At 44.2% G+C, this 18,541-nt stretch overlaps 1 protein-coding gene across 11 annotated transcripts in view; it reads right to left on the bottom strand.

The window, feature by feature from the left end:
- The window catches only part of Ldlrad4 (low density lipoprotein receptor class A domain containing 4), a 318,866-nt gene that overhangs the window by 148,077 nt on the left and 152,248 nt on the right, over window positions 1–18,541 (bottom strand). For 10 of the 11 annotated variants that reach the window (XM_029472270.1, XM_029472273.1, XM_021150537.1 and 7 more), the window contains one exon: window positions 6,691–6,831. The exons of the other annotated variant lie outside the window; for it this stretch is intronic. In XM_029472270.1, the coding sequence (XP_029328130.1) occupies window positions 6,691–6,831 (141 nt within the window). The remainder of the gene's footprint in view (window positions 1–6,690; window positions 6,832–18,541) is intronic. 11 annotated transcript variants of the gene reach the window in all.

Genomic DNA, 18,541 nt, shown 5'->3' with positions numbered 1-18,541 from the left:
CACACACACCTCCACACACACCACCACCAGCACACACACACACCTCCACACACACACACCTCCACACACACACACCTCCACACACACACACCTCCACACACACACACCTCCACACACAACACCACCAGCACACACACAACACCACCATCATACACACACCTTCACACATATACACACACACCACCACCACCATCACACACACACCTCACCTCCACACACCACCACCATCACACATATACCTCCACATACCACCACCATCACACATACCACCACCACCACCATCACACGCACACCTCCACATACCACCACTATCACACATATACCTCCACACACCACCACCGCCAGCAAACACACACCACCACCATCGCACACACCACTACCACCATTACACACACCCCTCCACACACCACCACCACTACCACCACTCACACACACACCTTCACACACACCATCACCATTACCACCACCACCACACATACACACACCACCACCACCACCACCACCACCACCACCACCACCACCACCACCACCAGGCTGGGGTTGGTGCACTAGGAAAAGGAAGAGAACCATCAGGAAGGGAGGCAGGGAGCTGGGAAAGCAGAGTAGGGCACAAGACAAGAATCAACAAACACATCAAGTGTATGAAATGGCCATTGTCTCCATCACTGTAGTCATGAAACCCATTAACTCTGCAATGCTAACAAAACTATGAAGAGAACAGAAACCCAGATGCAAATGAGACAACTGGTACACACTCTGTTGGGATATTTGATATGGAGAACTGTTTTTAATGTTACTGCAGATAATTATAGAAAAAAAAATACATAGGTCTAGCAGCTGTAAGCCCTGGTCATAGTAGGTTCTCTCTAGAGTCCAAAGTTCTCATGAACACAGATACCTGAAAGCTTAAGGCACGCTAGATGGTAGTTTCTGCTTCGTGCCTAAAGACACTGGGGTGTCTTTGGGAGAACCCAGAGGAGGGGAGAAAGCTGGTTTGGGGAGGAAAGCAGTTGGCTCAGGTTATATCTTATTTTGTTATCACTCCAGCTAACCTGGGGTTGAGGGTGCTTTCAGGAAGAAGTTTAGAAGTTGAATGCTAGCTTAATTGGGAAACCCTTGGCTTTGGTTCATTTGATTGTGAAGTCAGTTTTATGAGGCCACCTCTGGGGAGAGAAGCAGCTCCCGCCTCTGGTGAGGACGTGGCTGCTGTGACTCCCACTCTTCCCTGAGTCGGAGCCTTCAGGTTAATTGGAAATCCCACTGGAGCTGAAAGTGAGAAATCCTTCCTGTGGATAGCTGGTACTTTTCAACTCCGGGCTTCCTCGGAAGGTCCGTGGCACAGATCCCTCAGTAGGGGTTGCTTCAGGCTGAGATGTTCGTCCCTTTCCAAGAGGTATAGACTCTAGTGTCAAGAAGGCTGTAGGAGCTCAGTCCCCACCCCACCCCACCCCCGCCCCACTGAGCTGCTGTGACAGTACAGTGCTCCAGGAAACTCCCGGCTGGACAGGGACACTGAGGTGGCACTTGGCTGGTTTGCTGTGGAGAGTGTAGTACATAGATACCAGCTCTGGGACAATGCAGACCATATGCCAAAGACCTGCATCACAGGTTGCCTCCTCTCTGGCCTCAGCCCAGTTTCCAACTTTATCTTCTAATGCACCTCCCCCAGCCACTGTAGGGCCACCTTCTTGGGTCAGGCTGCCTTTGTTCCTGTCCAGGAAGGCACCACCCTCACTGCTATTCCATGTTCCTGCCTGTTGAAGCCCCAATGGTCTCCTTCCCTAATCATTCAGAACGCCTCCTTCCCGAAGCCACAATGATTAGCGCAAGCAGACCAATTCTGTCTTCACTTCTAAACCACACACGGTGGACCAACCATCTATCACTTCCGGTGTTCATTTGTAGTTCTCTTTCCCTGTGTTGTCCTTCTGACTCGCGGCTCTAATAACAGCGGGGTCTGCTTTCTTCACTCTGCTGTAACGGCTAGTACAGTGGCCAGAGAAGGCACTAAATAACTAACCTTATCCATATACTGAGTGCTCAGGAATATACAATATTTTGATAGAACAGCTGAAGTAAAGAAAATGGAAAAAGCCAAGAGTTTGGTCTGTCAGCATATTCTCTCCTCCACTGAAAGGTGCATCTGGAAACTCTCCCTTAAGATAATCAATGCTAGTCTGGCCTCCCACATCTGTCTGAAACTCTATGGTTTCACAGCAAAATAAACTAGTCTCAGTTGACGAGAATCTGGTCACAGTTACCTGAGTAGAGAGAGAGGCAGATGAAACCAGATACGCCTAGATGTAGGTGCCAAAACATATACTGAAAGGAAAATCGACTTAAAGGTGGGATAAAGGCTACTCATATGGCTGACCACAAGCAATGGTGGGATTTTCTGTCTAACCTTAATTCCTGTTAAACATTATCAAATGAGAAACAGAGATATCTGAGATATACGAACACTGGTGAATACCTGAAGCCAAGGGCAGAGGCAAAAAATTGATTTGGTTCGTCTGGATATCCAGAAGGTCCCACTTCACTTCACTTTAAATATCAAATATCAGATTAGTCAACATTGTCCTTAAGGGAACAGAGCAGGTCAAATGAGCCAACTGTTTCTAAATAGTATCAAAAATAAGAGCTACTAGGTTTGTTTTATGTGTGTGCATATATGTGCGTGCAAGTGCACATGTGTGCGTGTGTGTGCAAGTGCACATGTGTACATGCTCACATGGCGTGAACCACACACAACAAGAATTCCTGCCATACTTTAATTTCTTCAAGATGGGAAGGATGGTAAAATTTATTTATAGAGCTAGCCCTCTGCAAAAGGCACATTGTCCATCTGCTGAAATGCACCACGGATGACCCAATAAGAGGTATGAGCTGCCCACTGAAATCTCACAAACAGAGACACTCTAGGACACAATACATACATGTTAGTAGGAGTCAATTCTTATTTTGGGTGAGATATGATGGGTTGGGGGAGGGTGTGCATACATTCATTCCATATTAGATTATCCTCTCGGGTTGACTGAAGAAAGAAGGACAGAAGCAGCTACAATCAATCTCCCTAGAAATACCTAATCCCAAAGAATAGACCAGCCAGCAACAAGGTCATGGCGAGCATTCCTTACAGGACAAATGCCATTCCCCCTTAGGTGCTCCAGGACCGTAGCATACAGGTAGTCCCCCGCCAGTCCATGGGCACCTTCAACTGGCACAGTTCCGATGGAAACTTTCCAAGGAGACAAAGTGAGCCACCGGAAACACTGATTTCTGGGGATGCACTCATTCTTGGACACCTAGAAACATATTACACATTACACATTACATATGTGATGACACTGAAGACAAATCATATATAGCTGTGGTGTTTCAGTTTCCCAAGGATGGATGCTCAAGCAATATTTGAAGAAGAGGAGGACAAACAGGGGCAGGGAGGAAGGGGAGAGGAGGAGGGAGAAAGGAGGGAGAGAAGAGGGAGGGGACAACACAATTATGTAGTTCACACTTTCCATGTCTTCCATTCAATCTGTGTGCAATCTTACACGGCAGAAATTATGCCCATTTCATAAATACCTAAAACTAAGTCTTATGGGGATTTAGTCTCTTCCTTATGCAAAAGCAACCCGCCTAACTGCTAAGAGAGTCCTAGGGCCAGGATCCTCACCTCCATCCCCAGTCTATCTTGGAACAAGTTCATATTCACCAAGCACTTAAGCCTTGGAAGGTTTGAAGTGACTGACTTGGATTGCCTGTTTCCCCTGTAGTTACACAATAGCCATTCTTGTATCCTAATTGCACCAATGTGGGCTCTGGGGCACAGGTAAAAACAACCCGCTGACTGCTAAGAAAGCTGTTAGTGGGACCCCCACTCCAGCAGTCTAGTTTGAAACAAGGACACTTACTCAAAGCACATTTAACCAGGCCTGGTGACATAGGCCTGTAATTCCAGCTACTTGGGAGGTTGAGGCTGCATAATTCAAGATTGCCGGTTCAACGCCAGCCAGAACGACAGAGTTCAAGGCCCGCATAGGAAGCTAAGTAGCAAGACCATGTCTCAAACCAAAAGAGGACTAGCGATGTAGCTCAGGGCAGAGTGCCTGCCTGGAATGCGTAAGGTCCTAGATTTTGATTCCCAGTATAGTAGAGAAAAGGAAGAAGAAGGGGGGGAAAACGTTCTATGGTTTTGATGTGGGGCTCAAAACCACTTTTCCATGTTCATGCACAAGGCAGAGCAGAAGGCCCTCAGTGCTCTTAGTCTCCTGGCATGTGCCTGCTTCGGGGAGATTGTCTCCATCCAGTTCCCAATCCCTCTCTCCCTCTAGCACACTCCTGTATCCCTGTGTCCTCTGACAAATGTATCAGACTATCCAAAAGCAGAAGGAGAGAGGCTGGACGACACCATACAGCCACTGCATTATACGAATCCTACCAAACAAACATAATCTAAGGAAAACCAGAGTCTAGTGCTAGCTAAGGGAAGTGCAGAGCCCACCCTAACCTCTGAGAGGTGTCTTCTCAGCCTAGAAAGATAGAGTTTGAGAAGCAGTTGGTATAAAGAAGTGCAGGAGCTGGAGAGGTGGCTCAGTGGGTCAAGGGCGTGCTGAACAAGCAGGACCAGATTTGGGATTCCCAACATCCACATAAAAGGCAGATGCGACCGTTCACCCCAGTGTTGTGGTCAGGGGTGGAGATAGGCAGAGCTCAGGGGCTCACTAACCAGCCAATATAGCCAGCACGGCAGGCTCGAGGCTCAGGGAAAGACACTGTGAACAAAAAATGAGTTGGAGAAGCAATTGAAAGAGACAGCCAGTATCAATCTCGGGCCTTCCACACGTGCCCGTATGGATAAGCGTACCCACTCTATCATGGGCAAGTACAAACATGACACATAACCATTGTGTTTTAAACCTGAAATAAAGTTCAAAATGATAATACAAACAAACAAACAAAAAATCTTGAGAAAACAAACACCGAGGCTCCTGAATTTGGCAAGCACAGTCTGCTTAAAACTCACCAGAGCAGAGTTATTTTTACAGTGGGGCCATACGTAGTTTTCTCCTAAAGTACTATAATGCGGTAGGGATGGAGGAAAAACGTGTATGGTGTTTGTTTTCTTAAACCCTCTCCAAATTTACAGTAATTGAGCTTTGCAGTCTAATTCCCACACAAGATTTTAATTTGAGAAATATTTATTTTATGGGCACGACTGTTTTGGCTGTCTGTGTGCATACTGTGTGCATACTGCGGACACTGCTGGTGTCCATGGAAGTCAGGAGAGGATATCGGAACCCCTGAAACTGGAGTGAGAGATGATTGTAATCAGCCACAGATGCCAGGAAGAACAGCAAGTGTTCTAAACCTCTGCAGCCATCTCCCCAGCTCCCCAAACACAATGCCTCCAAATGATACCGGTACAGTTCTGAAGAGCGAGGCTGAGTGTAGCCTGGAATGATTGACCTCAGTAAGGGGACCCCCATGAGCAGGATTACACCTCTTAGCCTCACACATCACCAGAACGAGTACTTTAGAAGGAACAACCCAAAGGACAGACGGGCTTATTTTGGCTCAGTTTTCAGAGGTTTAAATCCACGGGCAACTGACTCCATTGCCTCTGGGGCGGGGCCAAGGCAGACATCGTATTGGAGAGCAAAACTGTAGATCAAAAGTGCTTACATCATGGCAGCAAGAAAGCCAAAGGAGCTGGACATGCTAGCTCACACCTGTAAGCTAGACACGTAGGATCCTGAGGCAGGAGGACTGCTGTGAGTTTGAGGACAGCCTGGGCTTCATAGTAGAACCCTGTCTCAAAACAATAACAATAAAAACAGCCAAGGAAAAACGAGGAGGAGCCAGGGTCCCAACATCTCCTTAAGAGCAGCAGAATACCCCTAAAGAGGCCCAAGTCTGTAAGTTTGCCACCTTCTAACAGTACCGTGCATGGGTTGGAGACCAACACTCCGATGCCAAACCTGGGTCTTGTGTCTGAACACAGCAAGGACAGCATGCAACCGTTCTCCCTATGAAAAGAGTCTCGCCCTCAACCTGCTTTGTTTGGTTCATGGAAAAACAGAAAATACACTACCCTTTCTAACAGAGCAGAATAGTGCTTCTATCTGCATTTCCCCCTCCCCTTATCGCAATAATCATAGGATCCAAAACCAATGAATTTCAGACTTCTGATCTCACATTTTCAAGTTCCAGACAGTGTTCCAAAGCTTCCGCTCTGGGGAAGCCTACTTAGAAATACCTGACACATGTTTTATTTCCATTCGTTATTTGATAGCAAAACGTATGGCCAGAACCTTTGAAATTCGCATGTAAATATTTCTATCTTGGGGAATAAGTATGCACCTGTCTTCTATTATTTCAAATTATTTCTGAACTTATACATTCAGAAAGGTCTCGAAAGCTATGTGAAGAACACAGATGTATGGCCTCTTGGAATCAACTGGGGCTTCTCAAAGCAGCAGCAAAGTCCCAAAACAAACCAAGGTTCTGGTGCCCACCTGCAAGACAACACTGAGTTCTCCATCTTAACACCTGCTATCCTCCATCCTAAAATAAAACCTTGGTGAAAATACACATCTCTTCCCTTAACCAGAATGCGTGACATGTCCACCTCCTGTCGGCTTCAGAATACCTTGAGACACACTGCCACAAGGGTGAGTCAGAGGGACTTACAGTTGAAGATGCCCGGTGGTGGGTGCTCGGTCACCAGGAGGCAGTTCTCCTCGTCACTGTTGTCCCCACAGTCGTTCTGTTGGTTACAGACCAGAGAACCAAGATACAAGCATTTACCGCTGGTGCAGGTGAATTTGCACTCTGGAAAAGCACAAGACAAAGCATGAAGCAGTCAGTGCTTGCTCACTTGCTCGGCGCTCACAAGTTGTTCCTGCCATTCCGAACCCCTCCCCTGCCTCCTCCACCCCACCTCGGGGCATGCCATGATGATGTGAGAACTGAGATTATCTGGAGGTCCCAGCAAACGGGACTCAGAAGGACACAGTTGTTCTCTTCCTCCCATTTCTTGCCCTATAAGACTTATTCTGCTTCAAACCAACCTTGACAGCTTCCCACACCCTACCAGCATATAGATGATAAAAATCTCTATTTAATAATATAAGACAGGATAAAACATAGTGCTCTACTACCTAAGAAGCATGAATATGGAAGGCCACACTGACAAGTTATAAAATAATATAGAGCCCCCCACCCCCACATCTCCATTAGTTGTACTGAACACAGGATATCTGAGCTGTACAAATCTATATTTGGAAATGAAATTCACCGAAATGAGACTTTAAAATAAAACTCCCAACTTAAACAATTTTAAGCACTTAAAGGAGACTTTTAATTAAAAGAGATTTAAGCAATTAAAAGAGAGATTATATGACAAAATATAATCAGTTGTATAAACCCTCACGGATATCATCTTGGACTCTTGGGTACACACAGAAGTTAAGAGGAGTCATACAGGGTAAATGGCCAATAGAAGGAGCTTCAGGAAGAGTCAGAGGTTTGCAGTGATGGCAACTATCACAGCCATGCCAAGGCCTCTTCCTGTCTCAAATGAGAGCAGTAGACCTGGATCAAGTGTCAAGTCATTTCCATTAAAATAAAATTCCAAATAAAAGACCGTGCACAGCCCACCAATGTCTTCCCAACTCTGTTAATCACGAATAGAGTTTCACTAGCTGAGACCCTCTGAGAGGACAGCTACAATCTGAGAGAAAGTATTGCCTGTCGAAAAGAACGGAAGTCAAATAATTTGTGTGAGCTTTTATGAGAGGGACACTATAATTTTTCCATTTGGTCACAATCTGAGAGCATATTGGAAAAAAAAACACTCAGCCCCTGACTGTGTGTAAAATAACAGGGGATGGGGCCCAAGTGCATTCATCCCACGAGCTTTTGGTTGGCCACAGCACCTAAGTCAGAAACGGCGTGCTGGGTGTGATCAGGTTCCATGGTACAGATGTGGCTAGAGCTGAACTCTATCATCCCATATGGTGCAAATATCAAAATCCAGATGTTTGAAATCTCGTTTATGAAGTGACAACTTTTAACTTAATGGAAAGAAGGAAATGCCGAGGAAAGAATTTATCTTCCTTTCCAAAAGAAATATTGGACCTCAGATGAATGCCAAGCGTGAAAAGAACATTAGCCAAACACAAGTGCTCTAGTGTTAACGAAATGGCCAAATGCTAACGGAAGACTCCCCCGTTGTTCTAGTCTGAAAGGCTCCAAAACCAGACCACCATCTTCAAGTTCACGTGGAGCCATAATATGTTGAAAGACTATAACAGCATGAGGTCGACTCACTGATCAGACTCAATGATTTGTAGACAGAGACATGGAAACACAGAGTTGGCACTTAGACAGGGTGATGCCCACCTATCATCTAAGCACTTGGGAGATTGATGCACAAGGATTGTGAGTCTAAAGCTAGTCTTGGCTACATAGTTAGAATCTGTCATTCATAGATAGATAGATAGATAGACAGACAGACAGACAGAGGAACTAGCTGCTATAAAAATTTACAACAATAATTCTCAAAAAGAATGTTAAAGGTTGGAGCTGGGGAGATGGCTCAGGGGGTAAAATGTTTGCTGCATTTGCTACAAAGTGTGACCACCTGAGTTTGGCCCCTTGCCACCATGTACAAGGCTGGGAATGGCACCATGTACCTGAAATACCAACAAGGGAGAGGCAGACCCGTGCCTGCTTGCTGACCAGACAGCCTGGTCAATCAATAACCTTCAGGTTCAATGAGAGAGTCCATCTCAAAATAATTAATAATGATGATGATAATAATAATAATAATAATGTAGGAGGTTCCAGGAAGACATGGAATGTTGGCCTCAGGCCTCCACACATGCAGGCACATGCACATGCATACTGTCACACCTAAGTGGGAACATACATACAAGGACACAAATACACAAACACACACACATGCACACACACACACATACACGCACATGCATATGCACACACACCAAATAAAATAGAAACGTGAACTGATTCATCTTCTAACTCCAAGGCCACACATTTTCTTCCTTACACCCTTGTAAGGTAGCTAGCCAGTCTGTAACAGGTACTCAGTGAATACCAGATGTGTTCGACAGCTGAATAATGGAGAATCTGAACCTCTCTAGAAGCCCTTATGTGGGACATCCTGTTTATTAGGCTGATGGCAGAAGAGTGCCAGGCCTCCCACCAACACTACCACAGCCTCCTCAGATCCCCATTCAATTCAGTTTCCCTGTCTTCCAGGCTGTCTCTGCCTCAAGATCTGCTTTCTGGATGTGTGGGATCCTCCTATGATGAGCATATCTACCCATATAAACTGTCAAAACAGCTTGTTTTCTCGGGTAAGCCTTAACGGTACCCTGGAAGGGCTTGTGCAATGACTTCTTTAGCAAGCTTTCCCTTACTAGCTAACAATACCAACCCATCAACTTTCACAGTCACAAAATCCCAAACTTCCCGATGACAAGCCTTTAGTCAAACATCAAACTAAAAGTCTATCACAAGGCCACTTGAATCAAAATGAATAGATATATGACTGTATTAGCTCTTCGTGTGTTGTAGGAAAATACTTTAAAAATATACTATGAAGCAATTAAGTATTAAACTTTAATGGGAAAGCTGGGGTGACATTTTACAGCAGAGCAGAACATCTGTTGACATTGGCAACTTCAGCACTGACAGAGGCCAGCTTCCAACATGACCCAAGCTCTCCCTCCTATAAAGGTCATTCCTACTACAGCTTCCTACCCCAAACCTCATCTATTCTGACCCTCTAACACATAGGGTACTGCGATATTCCAAATACATTGACAGCCCTAAGAGAAGACTCTTGACCCCAGCTGCACATTGGAATCCCTAGGCATCTTTCAAAACGACTGATGCCTGCGGGCCAGCCCAGGCTACTACTCACATTGGCTTGAAGTGTAGCCTAAACAACAGGCGTTTTTAAGAGTTTCTTTGAGTGATTTTGATGGCAATGTAATTCTGGCTCCCCAAGAAGTGGGCAATTCACATGAAGCCCTCTCTTTTGGCTAAGAATATTTTACTAAAATGTTTTGTGATATTTTTTAAACATTTAAATACCCAAGTACTTAGGTAATTCTTGGATACAGTGCCCAGTCTCTTTTCTGACAGTAGGATATTCCAGAAACCTAGGAACCACAGCATTTTAGGATCCATGAGGCTGAAGTATAGGAACCAACACATTTTGGTTCCCAAACTACACTCACACATCAGAACTAGGCTGTATTTTCAAAGGAATAAAACTCAAACCAAATAAAGAAGACAGACTGTAGCTGCTTGTGCTATGAATGCTAATTATGCCCCCCCCCCAAATGTTTGTATGAGAGGGTCTGCACATAGCTTCTGGAAGCCTGTCCTAGTTGGTTCTGATTGGTCAATAAACATGCCAGTAGCCAATGGCCAGGGAGGACAGACAGAGGCGGGATTTTAGGAGTTCCGGGCTTGGGACCTGGAAGAAGGGAAGATCAGGCTTTGGGTGTGGACAGAGGAAAGACAGAGAGGCCATCATCAGTTAAGGAAGCAAAGGAAGCAAAGAAAGCGCCCTGGGCTCTGGGCCTAGGAAGCTCGACCTAGACGGCTGCACAAATGCCTCTGGAGTGGCCAAGATGGAACACAGAAGTTAGTAAGTAGTAACTGGGAATTATCGGCGGAAGGAAGATTGTAGAAACATGGAGGTTAGGCAGTTGCCCAGCTATTGAGCTGTACAGGGCATTATAAATATAAAGATCGTTTGTGTCTTTCTTTCAGGAACATAAACCATTGAGTCAGGAAGAAACCTACAACAGGATTAATTGATTAATTACTAATTCAACAATAGACAAAGTACTTTTCAATGTGCCATTTTGCCCATTCTTTCTGGACATCGTTGAGTATGACTACCAACTGATAATTTAGAGAAACAAATGATTATTAAACACTAGAAACATGTGGATGACAAAGACACCGTGATTTCACATTACACAAAATGAACTCAGAAGCCAGTGTTAAAAATCAATTATGATATTTAAATAGCTTCTTTTACAAGAAAAAATAAATTTTCAAATGAAGAAAGGAGCGTTTCTTTATGCCGTGATTCTCTTTGATTTCTTATAAAAATTGCTAAAATGGATGCTGGCAAGATGGCTCAGTGGCCAAATCCCCAGAACCCGGAACCCACTGGGGAGAGGTGGGAGGGGGAGGGAGAAAGAGAGTGACAGAGCGCCATAGAGCCAACTCCAGCAGTTGTCCTGATTTTTACATGCCTGTCACTGCATGCACACATGCATTATCAACAACAGAAAACACTAATAATATCAACAAATTTAAATAGCTCTAATCAATATGATAATAATAAAATTCTTTCCAAATCTGGGGTCTTTTCTACATCTCTATATAAAACTTTGATGAATTCTTTTCAGGGTCTTAGATTCCCTTAGAAATTCATAGCTTAACATTGACAGAAACTTAAAGGATACACAGGGCTCTCCAAAGTTGAAGAACAATTTTTCAACCAAATTGAGAAAGAAAGAAAAAAAACCATGGATGTCATTCTAATTATGCATAAACTTACTAACCAATAGAGACATACCATGTAGGGGAAAATAAAGAAAATGTACAATTAGGAAAAGTTTTTTAATATTTTGTAAACTTTGAGAAAACAAGGGAATTTAGATAAAGACACCAGAACAGAAATGGAATGACTGAGTGTTTTGTGTGAATTCCAAAATACTGGAAAAAATAGCTTTTTATTTATTTTTTTCATTTTTTATTTTTTTTTAATAACAGTATCAGAAGCCTAAGAATCTGGGCATTCTAAACCCAAATGCAGAACAGTGGGAGAAATCTGCTTTGCAGGACTAAATTTAATCCATTTGGTAGAGTCAACAGTCAAGTAGTTAAAAGGCAACAAGAAGTTGTTCTTCATTTTTTTCACACTCATTGAAAGTCTCATTTTCACAGATGGGGTCTCCATCACATAATAAGGACCTATATGCAGCACTAGCTCTCAGCTGTAAAATCAGCCCTTTCCAGGAATCTACGTGAGCTGCTCCTGTTAAAATTCATACAGCACCGCTGACTCGTTTGCTTCACACACCTGCCATCCACAGACCTGCGAACAGTGATTCTGGCTCCACCATTCTGACATCAAAGCCTGCAACGCGTGAGGAACGGGCACCTTCTCGGTGGTCTCACAATGGGAGGGACAGAAAGGCCACACAGCTGTAAGCAAAGTGCAAGAACTGATAGGGCTGGCAAGATGGCTCAGTGGGTTGGGGCGCTTGCTGTCAGACCTGATGCCTTTAAGACTTCCACACAGGTGGAAGGAAAAACTGACTCCAGCAAGTTGTCTTCTGCCTTATGCAAGCACGTGCACACATAGCCATGAAATGTTTTAATACAAAGAAAATAAAAAAACAGAAGTTCCCACACCTCAGCAATCCCTCCACCCTGCCAGCATGCTCTGCCAGCTTACACCACAAAGGCAGAGGTATCTCTACTGACATCATCCTCACTCAAGACAGGCTTTGAAGGGGAGAACCTAATTCCCTCTGTGCTTGTATAATAAATTAAGTTGCCCCACAAACATTTAATAAAGGTCCTATTGTTTAGCACTACTGGTGTCCCGGCACCCTGCAGGAAGATGACTATAATACGCCGAGATAGCATTTTGCCCATTTGGTGAGATTGGCAATAAAGCCTCACAGAGGAGAAAAACCACTCTAAAAGGGAGGAAAAAAAATCAAACTATTTTACAATATAGACAATCATTTCTATTATGATATTGCAGAGATTGCCCGAGGGCATCTAAAAGTATCTGAGATTAAGTAAAACACACATAGTGTGCTGGCCCTCGAAGGTCAAGGTCTCAGGACTTAGCCCTGCAACTGCCTTTCAGCAGAAAATCAACAACAGCAAACCCACACCCAACTCTCCACACTTACGCAAAGTCCAGAGCTACAATGTGTGCAAAGAAGAAACTACAACGCCAACATTTAGCAAAATAGACAGAAAAATCCTAGGCTCAGGATCCCAGATTCTCCTTTGCACTGTTACAAAATGTGTTCACCCTGTGGGAAATGGACCTCCTAGGGGGACGGGGCAGGCAACCAATGTGTGAGGAGTCGTGAATGCCTTAGTGGGAACTGTGACTAGGTTCTAAGTAAATGTATTTGAATGTAAGGAGACCTAGTAGCATTCAGCACCCATTCAGAGAGATTAACCTTGCAAAACTCTTCTCCTGTGGTTGCTCTGCAAAGAAAAGAGTATATGTCATGAAATACAATGAAAGTCCAGAGCTGTCCACTGACAAGTATCTGGTTTTTGTATGCATTTGAGGTCGTGCCCAGGGAGCAGGGTCAATCTATAGATGCACAGGCATTTACAGAAGGAATCTTGGTTCCTAAGTGAGACCCATTCAGTGTGTGACAGTTATCTTCTGGCCAGCAACCGTGGGTCAGACACACACACATGCATGCATGCATGCATGAATTGCCCATCCAGCATTGACTGCTCTGGGCAAGGAGTATGTTCTGGGCTCTAAAGAAGCGGACCGAATTGTCTCCTGAGACTCGGGAACCTGACTTTTCTCCCACTCTCACACTAATTATTTAGTTTGTCCTCAAGTAAGACCATTGGGAAAATGGGGTTCCTGGATTAAATCAGAAGCCTGGTGTTTGAGTGAGAAATGCTCATTTCAATGGTCTCTGCACAAGTACCCCCCTCCCCCAGTACCCTTCCACTCTCTAGACACAAATCAGTGGGACCAAAATGGAAGCCATGACAGTTCTCTCTTCTCCAATTTCCTAGTGGCCTTCATGTTGCTCAGAGGGAAACTCCCAAGTATTCACATCTCCCTACTTGAGCTGTCTATCAGCTCTTTGGCCCCTCCTTTCTTCCTTCCTCCTCTCTTCCTGTGAGAGTACCTCCATGCACATGAATCCTTGGATGTTGGCTTGCCTGCACTTGCTTTTTCCTCTGCCTGGGGCGCATCTTTCCGGCACCCAGCTGACTTACGTCCTCACACAAATGTCCTCAGTGAACACAACCCAGACTCTTGCTCTCGTTGCCCTCTTTTCCCGTCATTCTCTATTGCCCGATTGTTAAACATATGCTTAATGTTCCATGTGTCTGCCTGTCTAGCTATTCTCTAATCTTGACACCAGGACAAAAACACCATGAGAGCAGCGGGATCTTTCCTTTGCCCAGTTTTACTGATGCATTCCCAGAATCTAGAACCTGGTTCGGTATGTGCAATAAACATTCAGGAAACAGTGGCTACATCGGTGGTATTGAAGCAAGAGCTGTAGAAATGTTCTCCCATTAATTACTGATGTCCCCTTTGGGTGAAGAGACTTTTTCCTTAGCTGAACAAACATCTTCTCTAAGAAAATATATATCTTATTATACATGAAAAGAGAGGAAGGGGGGGGGCAGACAAAAGGAGGAAATAAAAGAAAAATATTAGCAAATCACAAAAGAATGTTAACGTAAATAGCCAAACAGCTTTGTAAAACTAAGCTCTTTATTTACAGAATCATTTCCTCTCTAGCCCACCATGTCATAAATATTTAGTCTTTTTCCCATCTGTCCCTTCCCAATTAACCTGGCTTAATTCCGAAATCACAATGTTCCCTCTCAGTAAGGCATTCATGTGTTACCGAGAGAAAGCCCATTGTCTGGCTAACGTGCTGGACTACTTACTCAGGAAACAGCCTGCAGCTCCTTTCTTGGCAGCTTCTAGCACCCTGAGAACTGGGTGTCAACACTCGATACTCAAACCCTCCACCTGTCTCTCTTCCTGTATAAATAGAAACAATCTGAGTGATCTGGAACTGGACAGACTCAGAAGAAAGATGGCTCTCCATCCATCCACGGGGTTCCAGTAGCTAGACTTGACTTCAGATGGTTATTTTTATCTTTTTGGATTTTGGATTTTTTTTTTTCTTACTTTGAGCCTCCTGTAGCGTCTACTTAGTGTCCTTCATCTGTCACCTACCCTTTATAAAAATGTCCTCTCTTGGAAATTTCTGCTTTCTGAGACATAATTAAAACTGGCCTTAACACGCCAAATGAATATACTTTGATGTCCCGCTGAGAGACGACTGCTGCTTGTCTCAAAACAAGGGAAGTTGGCTAAAATGAACTGTTTCTTCATCTCTAGACTGGAATTCCTGTGAGTGTAAAAGAATGGTCTCTGGTGTCTGTAACCAAATTAAAGGGACGCAGTGACTGGAGACCCATACCAGGTGCTCATGCCTCTGGAGGCAGGAAAGGGAAGGCAGATACTCTACCCTTCTTAGTGTTAGCAGAGGGTAGAGCTTCCCTGCTGATCCAAACCAACCCCGACTGTGAGTAGGGACTATGTGTCTTAGGAACCCTATGGCTGTGATGAACCACCATGACCAAGAGCAAGTTGGGGAGAAAAAGATTTCTTTGGCTTACATATCCCATTGAGGGAAGCTAAGGCAGGAACTCAAACTGGGCAGGAACCTGGGAGGCAGGAGCTCCTGCAGAGGTCATGGAAGAGTGTTGCTTACTGACTTGTTCCCCATAGCTTGCTCAATCTGCGTTCTTATAGATTCCAGGACCAGCCAAAGTTATTACCACCCACAATGGCATGGCACAATCAATCACTAATTAAGAAAATTCTGTACATGTGTGTTATAGCCCAATCTTATGAAACAATTTATGAATTTAGATTCCCTCCTCTTAGATGTCTGTAACTTGTCAAGTTGGCATACAACTAGCCAGCACAACATGCGACTCTCTTGTCTTCTAGTGGAGTTCTATCATACTGGGATAAATTGCTTAGTAATGACAACATACTATAGGCTAGAGTCTCAGACTCCACAAAAACAAAATATATTTTGTCCTGAACATGCTCTTTTCAGAGATAAGCCAATTAAGTATTTCCTAGTTTATCAATTTGTCCATAGATCAATGTTTCTGATAAACAATAGACTTCAAGACAGTTTGATGATCAATTGGAACACTGACAAAATTGTTACCTTCTAAGATTGACAGCCAACACTTTTGTGCCCAATGCTTATCCAGGGAAAATCCAAGCATTGAGGTTACAAGAAGGATCCTCAACCAAGGCTTTCAACTTTAAAATGTAGCCCTGTCCCCATCCCCGTGTCCCGTGTTCTTTGTTTTCATTTACCTGTAACACCACCTTTCACTCAATCATAAGTCAGTCTTTTGTTTTGTGTATAGTCGTCTCGACTCACCAGCAGGTAAGTTCTAAGTGCATGGAATTTCACATCACACCTAGGATGCTTCCCCAGCATCTCCACCATCATGTTCCCATGACAACCCATGCATCGCCATGCTTGCATCAACTGTTTGTCTGTCTCTCTGTCTAGCCCACTGGCAAAGTCACTTGAGCCCAGAAAGCTAATTGTTTGTTTGTTTATTTGTTTGTCTGTCTGCATCACATGCCTAGCAAAGGCTGTTACTAATAATTGGATCAGTTTAATGCAAATCAAACAGCACCAGAGAAGGAAGCAATCTGTGGACTTTGAGGGTGAGCTTTGTGTGTCTTTCCTGGACTTAACTATTTATGCTTTCACCGTGGGTGAGCATACAGATACAGGAACTAATAGAACAGAGCTGCCATGAGGAAGAACTGAGAGGAAAGCCATCGGCCTACATCACCACGGCTCTGAAGGGAAAACACCTGGTTTACAACTGAAAAACAAGGCGAGAACTAGAGAAGGGAAGAGAGGACCTCCATGAATAAACCAAGCCCAGAAAAACTGTAGGTTTGACCAACAGCACCACTTCCTTAAGATCGCTGACTGAGAGCAGGGGGCAGGAAACCCCTCCTCCAACCTTGTGCCACACGGGCTGTGAACAACACAGGGATGTCCCCAGAAGCAATGCTACACAAACAAATGACCATGTGCCTTTGAAGCAGCCAGTGTTAGTCTATGTCCCAGGCTGGGAGGGAAGAGGGGACCATCACTGAGAGATGCCCTGTTGCCAAACCTGACCCCCTTCTTTTTTCCTTTTTAACTATTATCACCTTTAGCTTTAATGGGCTTTAAACTAAATTGACCACAACAGCACCCTGCCTCCTCTCTTCCCAAGTCTTTGTGGGAAGTGACTGAGGTAAGCAAGGATCTTTAACCTCATTTGATCCCCGACTTGTCTTGATTCTGTCCCTTCCTCCTGATCACCTCTTCAAACACTAGATGTGACCATCAGCCCAAGCGTAGATTATTTGCAACAAAACACCCAGCAGCAAAGGACACACTGTCCCCTTACCTAGCCCTTGGGTACTGAAAGCACATGTAGGAGATCCAATTATACAGCATACAAGAGAGAGAAGGTTCTAGGATATATGTGTGTGTGTGTGTGTGTGTGTGTGTCCTATGGAGCTGGGAAGTCAAGCCAGCAAGGGAATCATGCATTTTTAAAATCAGGAGAAGAACAAGAACTCTTTTCACCTGTAGAGTCAGCTTCAAAAGACAACACAGGGGAGTCAGCCTCATTCAGTGAAGGAGAAAGGGGGCAGCCACTCTTCTTTCAACATACATCTTAATTTTATCACGTTTTCATTAGTAACATTATCACAGTTTAGTTTTTCCCTTTTATATTTTAATTCCTTTGTCTCGACATTCAGCTTGGGTGAACAGACATTTAGGCTGCTCCTCTGATGTCAGCACTTGTTCTCTGGTGCTTTCTGTATCTGATATCCACCCTGTCCTTCCACCCTCCTCATTCCTCCTTATGCTCTTTCGCCCCCTCCCCCTTCTTATGTTTTAATTATTATTACCATTAGCTTTAAAACGCTTTGAACTACATTTACCACAACAGTGCCCTGCCTCCTCTCTTCCCCAAGCCTTTGCAGGGATGTGACTGAAGTAAACCATTATCTTCCACTTCATTTTACCGCAGACTTGTCGCATACTCAATCCCTTATTTCTGCCGCTTACCTCCTCAAACAGTACTAGTGACCATAAGCATCAGGGTAGATTACATGCAAAAAAACAAAAACAACAACAAAAAAAAGACTAATACAAAATAAAAACAAACTTGGAGAAGAAAAAGGAAGCAGTGGAGGGCCCTTCCATCACAAACACATGAAGAAAGCGCTGGAGTGTCGTCTTCCACTTCTGATAGCAGTGCACATGTCACTAAGGTTGATTGACCAGCAAGAAGCTACATACAGTCCAGCGTTGTGGCAACAAATTAAAGGAGACATTTAGACCTGTTTGATGTGCTTAGGCAGATGTGCCTAACACACTAAAGTGCTCTTCCCATTAAAGGCAGGTACATTACTTAGTAAGGAAGAAGGGAAAATTATATACATTACCCAAATCAGCCAGAAAGAATGGTTTTGCAAGCTTCATGACTGTATACATCTACAGCAGTGTTCATATATGCAAACAACAGAAAGACTCCATCCAGCCCAAGAGGGATATTTCTGTCCCTTGGGAATCAAGGCCTTAAAAGCCCATAATCTCCACTCTGTCCCTGATGATGTCCCGGC

This window comes from Mus caroli, chromosome 18 (genome assembly GCF_900094665.2).
Source record: "Mus caroli chromosome 18, CAROLI_EIJ_v1.1, whole genome shotgun sequence".
Lineage (NCBI taxonomy): Eukaryota > Metazoa > Chordata > Mammalia > Rodentia > Muridae > Mus > Mus caroli.
The sequence above is the reverse complement of the archived record's forward strand: the minus strand, read 5'-3'. Positions and strand labels throughout refer to the sequence as shown.